At 45.2% G+C, this 15,282-nt stretch overlaps 1 protein-coding gene across 1 annotated transcript in view; it reads right to left on the bottom strand.

The window, feature by feature from the left end:
• The window catches only part of LOC144817842 (E3 ubiquitin-protein ligase TRIM39-like), a 158,966-nt gene that overhangs the window by 114,843 nt on the left and 28,841 nt on the right, over positions 1-15,282 (bottom strand). The window contains exon 2 of the mRNA XM_078674701.1: positions 1,270-1,365. Within this exon, the coding sequence (XP_078530827.1) occupies positions 1,270-1,365 (96 nt within the window). The remainder of the gene's footprint in view (positions 1-1,269; positions 1,366-15,282) is intronic.

Below are 15,282 nucleotides of genomic sequence, written 5' to 3'. Positions count from 1 at the left end.
CGGCCGCCCTCCTCCAATTGGAAGAGATCACACTTTTTATTGTTTCCGCTGCACAGTTAAAATCACTTTTAAAAGAGGCATCTTGGGACCTTAGCTTTAAAATGGACAAGGAGGCTATTTATTTTAAGAAGGGAGCTAACCATCTTACTGACTCTTATGTTAGGAAAGCTATGCAACCTTATATCGCCTGGAATCTACCACATGGCATTCGGCGATTTCGGTTTCTTCTAAGACAGGATTTGTTGCCATTAAACAATCTATTGGCAAAGTGGTATGGTGCTCCTGCAATTTGTAATTTTTGCAACTTGTCCACCCAGGATCGCTTGCACGTTCTCTTCATATGCCCTGTATTGCACCCATTTCGGCGTAAGTGGTTAAGATATGTATGTTTGCAATAGGGTATTTTATATGCTAACTCTTTCTTACTTGCATTGTATAATCCCCCAAATGAAATCTTCTGTTTTAACATTTTTAACTTTTTTAAATGTTTTTTAGCTATTTATTGATGGCTTTTGTAGTAAGTGAATCTGATTACTCTATATTTTTGTAAACATTGTAGATGTCTTTTTTGCATTGAATGGGTCTTGTATCGTGTATGGTTTTTATGTGGATCTCCTTGGAGTTCCAAAACATAATAAAGAATTTAATTGAATTGAATTCTTACAGCCTTCTTTGAATCCAGGAAAAAACTTAGAAGGACGCATTCTGGTCTGATTTGCGAGTTTCATGCGTTGACCATTGTATCTTAGTAAAACAATTTTGCTCTGTAGTTTGTATTGTTTTAAACTATTGTAAAAATGTTCAATTAGGCTGTTTTGTTCGAAAATTAATTGAGACATAATTTATGCTGTTTTGGTTCTGAATAAAAAGTGCTCTACTTGTGGTGTGCCCTCAACAAGAGGGTAAAATAAAAATATAAGAAAAATAAAGAAAAAATATTACAGAGATAAAAAATATAAGAAAAATAAAATCATCTGCCAGAGAAAGCCATTTTAATCCTATATTTTGAGGTTTCCTTCTTTCTGTTGACCCTTTCTCCCAGATCAGTCCCAATTCTTGCCCTTTCCACACTTTCCGCCTACACCTTCTTGGAACACATCAAGGAATCACAAGCAAATTATATTAGATTTTAAATTTGTCCTGATCTTAAAAATGTTCCCTAAAGGTGGTTCCCTCTAGGCCTGGATTATCTAAGCACCTGGAGATGTCAGTTTTTCCTGATGTTTATTATCCTGGAGCAGACATGCTAATGCACCAGGTCCCAAGTACCTGCAGGGCCGTGGCTCTCTTCTCTACAATGGACTGGTGTTCTTGAATGTCCTTCTTCTCTTGCTTCAGGGGGTCCAACCAGGTTTTAAGTTTTCCCTGCAGAGTAAAAATGAACAAAATGAGACCTTGTATGAGTGATCGAGAGCCTACGCTGTGGACATAGGCATCTCTGCGTAAGAAAACAAATTTGATGTATCACTCTTCAAAACTCACACTTGTTTTGTATTGTGAGCTTTATGTAGTTCAGGGAAACAAAAGGCAATTCACAAATACATGTAACAGTTTGGGAGAGGATTTAGTACATGCCCCTTTCAAACTGATACATCAATATATTTATAGTTCTTACAGTCCTAATTACATGAGTCACCATAGATCAAAAAGGTACAAAATTGTTTTTTGGGCAGTTTTCCAGTTAATACTAACATATCAGTTAGATGTATTACAGGCTAAGTAAAAGGGAATTTAAACTAATGTACCAGTAAAATCTCTGGTACTTTGCCGGTCCCTGATTAAAACAGGGATTTGGCATTATTACACTGCTTTTCTTTGAAAGGCAGTGAAATATTATAGCCTTCTAGCCCACTGCCGAAGTCTGTACCAGTTGTTAAAGGCCTTGTACCCGAGTTATAACAAGGAGGAGGGCCTTTGACAGCCGGTATAGTCTGAGGCAGAAGAGCTGTCAGACTATTAGAACATTCTACCTACTAAATGTAGAATGTTCTAAATTAAAAGGCAGAAACAAGAAGACAAACATTGGAATGTTGGAGCTCCGACCTTATACCAGCCATTATGAGCCTGGAGCGACTTTATCGTCTTCAATGGAGCTCTTAACATTCCAATGTTCTAATATAGCCTTATAGCCCGCCCTAGCGGGCTATACCGGCTATTAAAGGCCAGCTCCAGCATTACAGGCCCGAGCCGAAGGCGAAGTCCTTTAACAAGGGAGCGGGACTTTAATAGCCGGTATAGCCCAGCTACGAAGGGCAATAAGGCTATTAGAACATTCTACCACTAGATGGCAGAATGTTCTAACAAATAAAACAAAGGCTTCAGGGAGCGCGAGGGGATTGAAATCACCTCAGGCTACCTGAAGCCTTTGTTCACAGCCACAGCGGTGAACGAAGAAACATTGGAATGTTGGAGCTCTGTGCTTATACCAGCCATTATAAGCCCGGAGCTATTCGATTGTTTTGAATAGAGCTCCCAACATGCCAATGTTCTAATACAAATTAGGCACTGATAGTGTTAGCTTTGAGTGTTTCTGGAGACAGTCATGCGTTTGGTCATGATGGCTCACTCTCTGCTGCTGCATGCTGCAGGATTTGTCTGCTGGTTTACTGTCAAGGGGACACATAGTTGAGAACCTACACTATTTAAACCACCGCTAGATAAAAATTATTAGAACATTGGAATTCTGGGAGCTCAGTTGAAGACAATGGAGTGCTCCAGGCTTCTAATGGCTGGTAAAAGCCCGGAGAATCAGCATTCCAAAGCAAAGTTTGCCTTTGTTTACAGATGTTGCTGTGAACAGAGGCCACAAGGAGCCCAAGGGGATTCAGCCCCCTTAGGCTCTGTGAGACCTTTGTTTAACTATTTAGAACATTCTGCCCTCTATGGGTGGAATGTTCTGATAGCCTTATAGCACTCCATATCTGCTAAACTGGCCATTAAAGGCCCACACCACTGCTAAAGGTCCTCGCCTTCAGCACGGGCCTTTGACGCTGGAGCGGGTCAATAATGGCAGTTATAGCCCGCTATGGAGAGCTATAAAAGAATAAGTGCTGGGTCCAACGTTTTGCTCAAAAGTCTTCAGTTGGCGCTTTCCAATGTCAGAATGCCTGGCATTACTGCCTGTGCGCAGTTTTATACTGCCAGTGCGAATGTCAAATAACCCCTTTGCCAAGCCTAAAACTCCCATTTTATACATATAAATCACTAATAGCGTAGGCCCTAAACAGCTCATAGGGCCTGGTGCAATTTATTGAAAACACTGAACAAGTGCTATTAAGTCTTACATGTCCTGGTAGTTAAAAACTCATGAATGTATTTTTCGCTACTGTGAGGACTATCTCTCCTATAGGATAACATTGGGTACCCTTATTACATTTACTAACTGGTAACTTTTGTTCGGGAGCAGGTGGAAATACCATACTTGGTGTCTAATGAATTGTAATTCAAAATATTTCTAAATGGTAAAGTTGGCTTTTAAATCACAGTTCTGAAAATGCCACTTTTAGAAAGTTATGTAACGTGTAGTATCACAGCTGCAATGCACTCAAATTCAACAGTATTCTCATAAACCAAATACTCAAAGTACTCACGATTGGTGTGCTGGCTCTGAAGTGGTTCTACCTCGCCACTGATTCTGAAAGAACATTCAAACTAGGACAACCTGCCCTAGACAGAATCTGCACTATCATAATCCACTCCTGCCGGAGTGAAAATAGTTTTGTTCAATGTTTGGTGAATCAATTACGACCTAACATTAATCACATATTCAATCTACACAGTCTTTTCTAAACCAATGTAGAAACAAAAATTATATCAAATCCATCCAGTGTAGTTCGATGCTTCTTTTTATTCAAAAGCACAATTTCATGAAGATCATGGATTTCATGTAGCGTTGTTACAAACTTGCAAGTGACAATTCCCAATGCATTTCGGGTGCATCTTGCACCCTTCTTCAGGGGAAATATACAAGAACATATAACATAAATTTACTTCTGTCATTCCTTTGAATCAAGGGCCTCTAAATTATCCGGGGCAAATTACACGATTGAAACATGCAAAAACACTGCTCTTTAAAAACTCATGGGCCAGAAAGTGTGTCCGAAGGACACATTGATCAATCTCAGTGTGAAGTGCAAAAAAAGTCCCTAGTGTGGTAGAATGAATGAAAAATAGACTTTCTGATGCTCTGTGTAAGCTACGGAAATAATAAGCGCGTTAGTATAAGTGAATTCAACATGCAGAATCTCCCAAGGCAATTGAAACAGACTGTATCTTGAAAATACCTCGTCAATGTAGACTGGACGTAATACTCAATCTTGTGTACCAGATGGGTTATCTGTAACACAGGAGAGCATAATGCTATAAGGTCCTTATACAAGTGCCGCAAACTGGTGAACAGCCAGCGTGACAGTCGGTGCTAATCTCACCTGTTATGAAATCAGTGTGCTGATGAAGCCTCAATCAATCGCAATTCCACTTGCTCACCTCTGCCGACCCCAAAAGAGTGCTGCCAGAGGTGGACCGCAACCCCCCACCCCAGCTACACCACTGGACAAATCACACAAAAACAAACATGCAAGACCTATTGGCTTTGCCATTGCTTTTTTATCAATATGAGATAAACGTATAACAGAAATGATACTATTGTGAATATTTCAAATTGAGTATTCTCAAAAAATGTAATTGTGAACTGAGCAATTGCTATGATCTGTGGAGGAGGGTCTCAATCAATGTGTCTTTAGAGTGTCTCAATCACTCCTGTTTCCCCTTTCACTACTGTCCTTGGCAATCACTCACTCTGCTAGGCACCTAGACCTGCTTCTGGCTAGATCTTTCTGGAATTCTCCATCATCACATCTCATACGTTATATTATGCAGATTTGTAGAATGCGCTATCACACGGGAGGGCAACCTGAGGCTGAGCAGTTGTGAGTCTAGCCAGACCTAGAGCCTGGTTGGACTACTTGAAAAGTCAGGCCTTAAGCTCCCTTCAGAATTCGCGAAGTGAACAGGAGGCATTTATGTGTATTGGCAGGTTGTTGCATGCTTTAGGAGCAATGTAGGAGAAGGCTCGACCGCCAGATCTGGTTTTCCATATGAGTGGGATGTGTGCAAGTAGGCGCCAGGATGAGCGGAGGTATCTGGTAGGTTTGGAAAAGTAGATGTGAATATTGAGACCTGTGTTATGTAATGATTTGAATGCGTGTGAGCAGTTTAAATTGTGCTTGTTTGTGAATGGGGAGCCAGTAAAGCTCTATCAGGTGTGCAGCGTGGGAAGTTGACATTTATACTGGCTGCCGAGTTGTGAATAAGCTGCATCCTTTTGGTAATATTTTGTATGATCCCAGCATATAGAGTGTTACCATAGTCCAGCTTGCTTGTGATGAGTGTGTGTGGTGATTTTTCGGGTGCTGATTGGCAGCCTTATGCAAATCTTCCTCCGTAAATTCAGAGTATGGAAGAATGAGGCGGTGACAGAGTTGACTTGGGTGGTCGTGTCAAGTTTGCTGTCAACGATGATCCCGAGGCTCTTGGTGTGTGTGGTGGGGCTGGATGTCTTTCCTAGCTCTGTTGGCCACCAGGTGGAGTCCCACCAGGAAGTGCTCTTCCGGAAGATCATAATTTAGGTCTTGAAAGTGTTCAGCTTCAGACAGTTGGTCTTCATCAGACGGCCGATTTCAGTCATGCAGTCATTGAACTTGATCGGGGACTGGGTGTCTTGTCTGTGAGGGAGAGAATGGGTAGTGGATCATCGGCATAGGAGACGACATTGATGTTGTGAGAGCAGATGATGATGGTTAGAAGGATTATCTATGCATTGAAAAGGTTGGACTGAGAAAGGATCCTTGGGGAACTCCACAGATGAGGTCGAGGGTGCCCAAGGTAAACAGTGCCAGGCTTACTGACTGGGTCCTTCTAGTCAGTAAGGAGCAGATCCATCAAAATGCATGTCTTTGGATTCCGATGCCATACAGGCATTGGATGATGATGATGATGAGGTGGGAGACCATATCAAACACTACGGAAAAGTCTAGGAGGATGAGGGCAGTCATATCTCCTCCATCCTGAGTAAGGATATCATCCATGGTGGCGATGAGGGCAGTTTTGGTGCTGTGGTTGGGTCTGAAACCAGAAAGAGTGGTGTCAAGGAGTTGATGGTCATTGAGGCATCTGCTGATGATTTTCTCCATGACTTAGGCCGAAAATGGTAGCAGGGAGATCAGTCTTTATTTGGTGAGCGTTGAAGAGTCTGAAGAGGATTTCTTCAGCAATGGGAGGACAGTTGCATTTTTCCAAGCATCTGGGAAGGTTGAAAAATAGATGGAGGCATTCATAATGGGTGTGAGCACTGCGCTAATGGGCTGCAGTTCTCAGCAGTAGGAGTGGAACGTGCAGGAGACCCATGGGTTCCTTCAATGGCCAGACTTCATGGCAGTGGTTTCACCTAGGATGATGATGATGGGCAATGTGGTTAGCTCTGGAGGCGTTTTACGAGGTATGTAATGTACAATTGTAGAAGCTGCTGCAAAGAATCTCCAACACCCCAACTTTGGCCAAACTCCTGGAAAAATGTGTGCACCTACTGCTTCACAATCATATGAAGCAATTCCAACTCCTTTGCCAGTGTCAATCTGGTTTCAAAACGGGCCATAGCACCGAAACTGCCATAGTACACATTGTTGACTTTGCTTTACGCTCACTTGATCAGAATGAATCTTGCTTACTAATTTTACTTGACCTGTCAGCTGCATGCAACATTGTCAATCCTAGAAATCGTCTGAACCTATCAGAACGCAGGATGGGTCTCTCAGGTACCATGTTAAAAATGGTCCTTCTCATTCCGACACAATAGAGCTCCGTGCATCCTTTTCAATGATGCACTATCTGACCAATCCCCTGTTACAGTTGGCATCCTCGAGATTCTGCTCTCTTCCCTACTCAGTTTAGCCTGTACCTGAAACTCCTGAATCGAATCCTCAAACTCTCACAAATCTCCGACCACATGTATGCGGATGTTACTCAACTCTACATGAAATGTAACCTCTTCCAAAGACATCGGCATCCTCAATAGCACCCTTACAAAAACTCAACACTGGTTGATTCATAATTACCTCAAACTCACTGCCCAGTATCGACCCTGGTATCAAAGACTGGATCCCACATCTTACTGCCTTGCACTGAACCCCACACATCATTAACTCAGCTAAATCTTTAGGAATAATTCTGGACAACAACCTCTCTATGAAAAATCACATTAGTGCCTGCACAAGAGGAGCTAACCATCAACTACAATGATTAAGAAACGAAACCCTTTCAATCCAACTTAAGATCTCAAAACAGCGGTTTAAACCCTTGTAATATCCAAATTAGACTATGGTAAGGCCACCTTTGTGGGCCTTCTGAACATTTAACTTGCACCGCAAAAAGCTACCTTGACTGTGGCAGTAAGGCTCTTCACTGACTCAAAAAAGGGATCATGTCACCCCTGACTTCCTATCATTGAATTACCAACCCTGGAGCCAAGGATCCATCTCAAAATGCCTGTCTGACCTATAAAGCTTTCATCACAACACTCCAACTTTCCTGGCACAGAAACTGACTATCGGGTGAAAACAGATCTTCCCAAAGCACAAGCTCCCTTCTACTTAATCAACAAAAATTCACCCAAAAGAAAACTAACAAATAAGCCTTTTACAGAATTGCCCCTAAAATCTGAAATTCTCTTCCCCCAGAGACCAGGTCCAACCCTTCCACTTCCCTCTTTAAAAAAAGAAGTAAAACGTATACAATCCAACAGATTCCTCTCACATTGAAACCATACCTCCCTCTCCCTAGGCACAACACTATTACCTGCATTCCTGAGATTATCATGACACCCATTGGAGTTTGCCCATGTAACTACCTATAAGTGACTATTTGTTCCTGACTTTCTTATTATATGCCTGTCTAATTTTTACCTATGTGACCAATACCTTGTTTATCTATATCGTTTATCATTTGTACCTTTCGTTATTCTTGTAAAGTGTTCTGGCCCCCAACTGGGTCGTGTTCATGCTATATAAACCTCTAAAAAGAAATGAATAAATGATGGGAATTTTGTTGCTGCAAAATTGAGAGAGATTGTTGCAGAGGTTCTGCGAGAGGGTGATCGCATTAGAGGCAGCCACTGGTGAGGTAAAACACTTCCCATGGGTGAAGATTTATTTGCTTCTGTTCGTGCTGGAATTTATGCGGTCCGCCAGAGTGGCTCGTTTAGTGGTCCGGATTACTTGGTGGTAGCATCAAATGTGTGCCTGTCTGCATTCCCCTGGCTCATTTTCCATTTGTGCTCCAGTTTTTTGCAGTGGCATTTTATCAGTTCCTCCATGTACCATCCGGCCTGGGGTACAGATCTTGTTGTATTGCTGTGTTTGAGTGGGGTTAGGGAGTTGGTGTAGGAGGTGATCTAATTGTTGAAATTCTTGATGGCTGTGGAGAGGCTGTTGCCGTGTTCGGGTCAGTGGTTGTTGAGAGCTGTGTTCCAGTCCTTGTAAGTAATGCTGCTCCAGTTTTGGTGAACTGGTCTAGTGGAGGTGCATGTGTGTTGGAGTGGTATGGGGATACTGAATGTGATGAGGGTGTGGTATGTCCAGGAGTCTAATTATCGTCAACTCTGATGCTGTTGAAGGTGGTGAAATCAGGGTCCCGGAGGTCTGGGGCGGCGTGGGTAGGTCCCTTAACTCATTGTGTAAGGCCCAGGCTTCCCAGGTCTTCAATGACTGCCTTTGATTTGGGGGGCCGGTGTGGCCTTCCAGGTGTAAGTTCAGGTCCCTGAGTAGGATGTAATTTCTAGCATTGAGGGCTAGTGGTGCGACGAAGTCTGTGAAGGCGTAGATGAAGTTGGTGCATGGTCCCAGTAAACTTTTTGCCTTTCTCCTAGCCTTTTTTCTGACATGGTGTTGGTGGCTTTATGACTCTGGGCACTTTAGCACTGCTGTCCAATGTAAAGTGTGTGTGCTCTCTGTGTTACATATGGTAAGATTGGTCCACATGTTTGGCCTTTTTAATTTACCTGTCAGTCCCTTTTTAAAGTGGTATCTGAGATACCCAGGGCTGATAAATGAAATGCTACTGGTGGGTTTGCAGCGCTGATTGCACCGCCCACCAAAGTAGCCTTTCAAACCTATCTCAGGCCTCTGCCATTGCAGGGCCTGTGCGCGCAGTGTCACTGCCACTGTGATGTGGCACCTAGAGTGTGTGCCATGTCTGTGACCCCCCATTTTACTGCATGTCAGTCACCCCTAAGGTAGGCCCCAGCTAGCCCTATGGGCAGGATGCATTGTAGGTAAAAGATAGGACATGTACCTTAAGTGTGTGGCATGTCCTGGTAGTGACGAACAGCCATTTTGGTTTCTCACTACTATGAGGCTGCCCTCCCATAGGAATGCATTGGGGATTCCCTGATAAGTGTTTCAGTGGTAATTCCTGATATGAGAGTAGCAGCGTGGTCAAGCTTAGTATATTTGGAATTGTAATAATAAATGCTGCGCAATGGTGTGCATAGATTTATTATAACTATTTTAGAAATACGACTTTTAGAAGTTGGCATCTCTGTGTGTTATGTGTCAGCCTGCCTGATGTCAATTGCATGTCTGGCTTTTGAGTGACAGGGGCTGGTGAGGTGTGTGTGGCTCCAGGAGGGGTAGGGTGAGTTAGCACTAGGCTGAATGGGACATCTACATTTGGAGTAGTGGGAGGAGAAGGCCCCGGTCCCTGAATAGGTCTGTGCCTAGCCTGTGCAATGCTGGCTCCGCCCCTGTGGTGTGTCTGAACACCGAGCCCCCACCTGACAAAGGGGAAGAGGAGCCTGGTAAACAAAGTGCTCCAATTCCCCCCTGAACCTGTTCCAGGGCAGAAAAAGGAATGTGGAATATAAATATAGGGGATGTGACCCCATGAACCTGTGCTTTTTGGTGCTGTTCCTGTGCTGAGGGGGGCCTGCTGCTGCTGGGCCCAGGAAGAACCACTACGAGGGCTTGCCTCTCTGCTGGAGGGCCCAGTGTGTTAGCCTCCCTGGGCCCAGCTTTGCCCCCTTCACCTCTAAGGACTTTTGCTGCTGGAGATGTGGCTCTTAGCGTTCTGAGAGCGCTATATTTTAATTTGCCTCAAAAGAAGAGCCTGGGATTCACAGCACGGAGCTGCAGCCCTTTTAGAGGGAAACCCGACGTGGGGATTCCCCCGCATTTCCTGCTTTCTGAGCGGGTGTCCACCCCGCATTGTGCCTGCTGATGGCGGGTGCCCAACCCACTTATGCATACTTTACAAGCGGGTGCTCACCCCGCGTTTGGTGTCGTTGACGGGTGCCCATTCCACTTATGTGGTTATTTTCTGAGGTGGGTGACCACCCCACGATTATCTTTGATGGATGCGGGAGCCCACCCCACACTTGGACGCTGCAGAGAGGAGAGGCAGCCGCCGTGAACGGACAGCGACCCTGAAGCCAGGCGGCCTTGCCTGGATGTGGGCCGGGCCTACGCCCCCACGCACATCCAGAGCCTCGCGGGCTCCCGGTCGAAGTCGTGGTCCCAGGAAAGGGGACCAGGCAAACTGAGGAGGATCCCGGGCACCTGTTCCGAGTCAAGGGGAGACCGGAGGAGACCCAGGAGGGCCCGGTGGGTGGGGCTGGCTGAAGGAGCGAGACCGAGGCACATTGCGAGTGCCTAGTTCCCGAGCAGACCCACAGGACAGTGAGTCGCTCCAACAATGGGGGCAGTTTGATTTAGAGAGCCTCAGAGCAGGGATCCAGAGGCGCTGCCAGGGACTCATTCACAGCTGCGCTGCACCAGTGTGGGCAGCTGCAACGTTTGGCCGCATTTTGTTGTAGAGTCTCTGAGTGGGACAGGAGAAGCACCGTGGTACCCAGGCCATTTCCCACAGCTGCACCACACCAGCACGGGCAGCTGCAACGTGGGGCACATTTGTTTACAGAGTCCCAGTGAGGACCCGCCCAGAGGGCACCGTGGGTGCCAGTGCCCACAGTTACCTGCACAGCTGCACCGCAATTAGCAGCAGCTACAACGTTTAGGCCAGATCATTTCTGTGAAGAGTCTCAGTGGGGGCCCAGGAGGCACAGTGGTGCCAGCGCAATTGCGCACTTTTGATTCTGCTGCAGTGGCAGCCAGCCCTGACATTTGGGACATAGGGCATTAGAGCCCTCTGAGAAGGCCAGTTGGCCAGGGGGTCAGTGTTAGGTTGGTAGGGCGCCAGGCCCTAAGGTGATTTATGTAATGCCTATGATAAATGTGATTTATGCACCCTAGTTTATACCTCTACTCTGATTTATGCTTATGAGGTTATTGCATACTGTGTTTATGCTGGTGATGTTTATTGCATAATGTGTTTATGATTATGAGGTTAGCGCATAATGTGTTTTACCCCTGATGTGATGCTGATTGCATATTTTGATTTATGTTGCAGGATATAATGCTGGGTACAGTGTTTTACCAGTAGTTACTGGTTGTGTTCTACATTTACTATTTGTGCTTTGTGATGGTTCTGACAGTGGCCCAATTGGCCCTGTAATGTGTATATAATCCCCTGTAAATATTGCCTAGTGGCAGTTGGCACAGTGTACACTGTGTAATGATGTTTCTAATGTGTTTATGATAATACAAAGACTATTTTTTATATTACCTTGAGTGTAGTTCCTTTAGTGATGTGCGTAGTGTGTTGCTGCTGTGTGTGTGTTGCGCAACACTTTACACATTGCCTCTGGGATAATCCTGACTGCTCATGCCAAGCTACCAAGGGGGTCAGCAGGGGTTATCTTCAGCGTGTAACTCCCTTGCACTGATAAGAGTGGTGGTTTCTGCCTGGCTTAGGTGCAAGCCCTAGCCAACCAGAAATACAATTTCTAACAGACAGGTATACCGTGTTGGAGTATGACGTGCCTGTGGAGGTGGTGCAGCTGATGGGGCTCTTGTGGATGATGGTGATTCCACCTCCAGGCTTGTGAAATCTGTTTTACCTGACCAACTTATAGCTGTGGCTGTGGCTGTGGCAATGTCAGATGCTGATGCACGGTTACACCAGGTTTCTGTGAGGAAAAGTAGGTATGGGGCACTGTCCTGCAACAAGTCCCAGATCTCTGTAGGGTGTTTGGTGAGTAATCGTGTGTTAAGGAGCATGCAAGCGGGTGTAGAGTGTTGTGTGAGTGGTTACAGGACTCTATGAGTGAGAGAGAGTGGGGTGTTGGGTGGTGTTGATATGGGTGCACGGAGTGTAGGGTGTGGGTAAGTGCATGAAAACCTGGGTGAAGAACATGAGAACGCTTCCTTAGTGTTGTGTGGTGCGGCGAGGCAGCAGTGTCAGGAGTGACTGTAGGGGTTGAGGGCACGGAGGGTCCCAACGAGATAGTGGTGGGAGGGGGTAGGACAGAGGTTCTTTGTACTGGGCACGGACAGGCGTGGGCGCCTCCCACTAAGTAGGTCCTTGAAGGGGGAGGAGTGATGTCAATTCATGTGCAGATGAATGACGGAAATATACAGTAATGTCACTTCCAGAGCACATGTATGATGTGAAATGTGAATTTACAAATGCTATGTTTGATTGATTGAAATCCAATGATATCAATCCTTGAAAAAATGAGTGATGGGAAATTCATTGATGTGACCTCCTTTGCAGATGAATGATGAGGAAGGCCTCAAGAATTTCCTCGTCATCACTGTGTCTTAACTGTGTCCTTCTGCATCACATGTAGGTCCTTGTATCACCTCGCTTTGTCTCCTCTGCCTGCACTATTCCTTTCCTTTGAGGCTATCAATAATTTAGCAGTTGTGTATCACTTCATAACACTTTCATATGAAATGGTAAACAAAATTGCCACATATTTGACTGTCACACTGTATGCTCTGCAGAAAAGCCAAGGATTGTATGAGCATTTAATCTGAACGCCTTTATTCCCCACTGATAAGGTATGTGAAAAAAAATCACACCATCATAAACAAGGATTGGCATAGCCAATAGGTCTCGCCTTTGGGACCTTATAACTGTTTAGTTATCCAACACAATATCCTTGGTGCAACAACATCGAGTGTTGCATGGCTAAACACTTATAAGGTCCCAAAGGCTAGAGCTATTGGCTATGCCAATGCTTGTTTTGAGTGAGTGGCTCGTGCAGGTATGTCACTGTGAGGTAGAGATGCTGTGAGCGCTTTTACAGGAGCCCCTGTGACATTGCGTCTCTTCAAAATGTATCTTGTGTCTGGTGTAATACTTCTAGCCCCTATTCCCGTCTTCTCGCACCTAATGCATCCTTAAATGGCCCATGTACAGCCAGGGTTGACACTCCTATTACCCCTGCCCACCAGTGACAGTTTACCTGTCACAGATGGTGGTGATGGTGGTGGTGGTGGTGGTGGGGGTGGGGGTGGTGGTGGTGGACGTGGTTGTGGTGGTGAACATGGTTGTGGTGGTGGACATGGTGGTGGTGGTGGACGTGGTGTTGGTAGTAGATGTGGTATTGGTGGTGGACGTGGTGTTGGAGGTAGTGTTGGTGGTGAAAGTGGTGGTGGACGTGGTGGTGGTGGACGTGGTGGACGTGGTGGTGCTGGATGTGGTGGTGGTGGAAATGGTGGTGGTGAATGTGGTGGTGGCGGTGGACGTGTTGGTGGATATGGTAGTGGTGGTGGATGTGGTGGGGATGGTGGTGGTGGGGGATGGTGGATGTGGTGGGGGTAGTGGATGTGGTGGAAGTGGTGGTGGTGGAAGTGGTGGTGGTGGACGTGGTGATGGTGGACGTGGTGATGGTGGACGTGGTGGACATTGTGATGGTGGTGGTGGACATTGTGGTGGTGGTGGTGGATTTGGTGGTGGTGGTGGATGTGGCGGTGGTGGTGGTGGACATGGTGGTGGTGGTGGATGTGGTGGTGGTGGACGTGGTGGTGGTGGTGGTGGATGTGGTGGTGGTGGACATGGTGGTGGTGGATGTGGTGAACGCAGTGGTGGACAAGGTGGTGGACGACGTGGTGGTGGTGGACGTGGTGGTGGTGGTGGTGGACATGGTGGTGGTGGTGGACATGGTGGTGGTGGTGGACGTGGTAGTGGTGGATGTGGTGGTGGTGGATGTAGTGGTGGATGTAGTGGTGGATGTGGTGGTGGACGTGGTGGTGGTAGTGGATGTGGTGGTGGTGGACATGGCTATTATTGTGCCACAAGAAAGACTTTCCGCCCATGTTTTTGACCTATTTTGCTTTAAATTATTGCATTAAACTAGAAATCCCAAACCACATTTTCTGAAATCGCTACATTTACATGTCAGAATCGCATTGAGTGTGTGTGTGAGAGAGTGTGTGTGAGAGTGTGTGTGAGTGTGTGTTAGAGCGTTCGTCAGTGTGTGTGTGTGTATGAGAGAGGGAGAGTGAGTGAGTATCTATACGTACACACATCAAGCAACTTCAGTAAGTGACTCCATCTGTTCATTTTTTTAAGCCCTAAATATGATAATTCAATACATAAAAAGGTGAAACAAGGATCCAAGGCAAGTTAAACAGGTGTGTACATTGCTTTATTCAACCAATTGGACAGCCCTTAAACCTCTTTCTCACCTGCTCTCAAGGTCCCCTCCCTGGCACTGTGCCACACCAGTATTCCCATCGAAACACACAACATATGACGCAATAATTAATTCATCAAAAAAATAAAAAGGATCTCTCTGAATCTATGAATCTGCAGACTTGATTATTCAGACAGAGATGAATGGTGTCTGCTAAAACCTGGTACCACAAAGATCCAATGAATGAATGAATGGAAAATGTATAAAGCACAAACTTCTGCCCAAGGGCGTCTTGGCGGTAAAGAGATGGGTACAGCTACAGAATTGGTTAACCTTGTAGAGACTCTTGATACCTTTTTTTTTTTTTTTTTTTTTCTTTATTGAGGTAGAGATCACGAATACAAAAAAAAAACATACAGCATACAAGCTTGTCATCAAGCAACTGTGGGGTTGCAAGAACGGTGTACTAGACATTATTTTTCAAAAAAACAAAAGAGAAAAGGTAAAGAGAAATATGGAGGTACAGCCAGATCAAGCCTTAAAACCTAAGCAAAATTAGATTAAATCCGCTGTTTCATATATTATATAATGAACCACATGCAGCAGTATTTTGTAACAATCCTGCGGAGAGTCAGTCATAGGTATTAAAAATGGTACATAGAAAATCAGGATTGCTCAATCTTCTGCATCCATATATACTCTAACCGGACCCCATATTTGCTGTCCCAATGCCTTTTTCCTCCTTCCCT

The sequence above is a fragment of the Lissotriton helveticus genome, chromosome 2_1 (assembly GCF_964261635.1).
Source record: "Lissotriton helveticus chromosome 2_1, aLisHel1.1, whole genome shotgun sequence".
NCBI lineage: Eukaryota > Metazoa > Chordata > Amphibia > Caudata > Salamandridae > Lissotriton > Lissotriton helveticus.
This window is presented reverse-complemented; position numbering and strand designations above follow the sequence as displayed.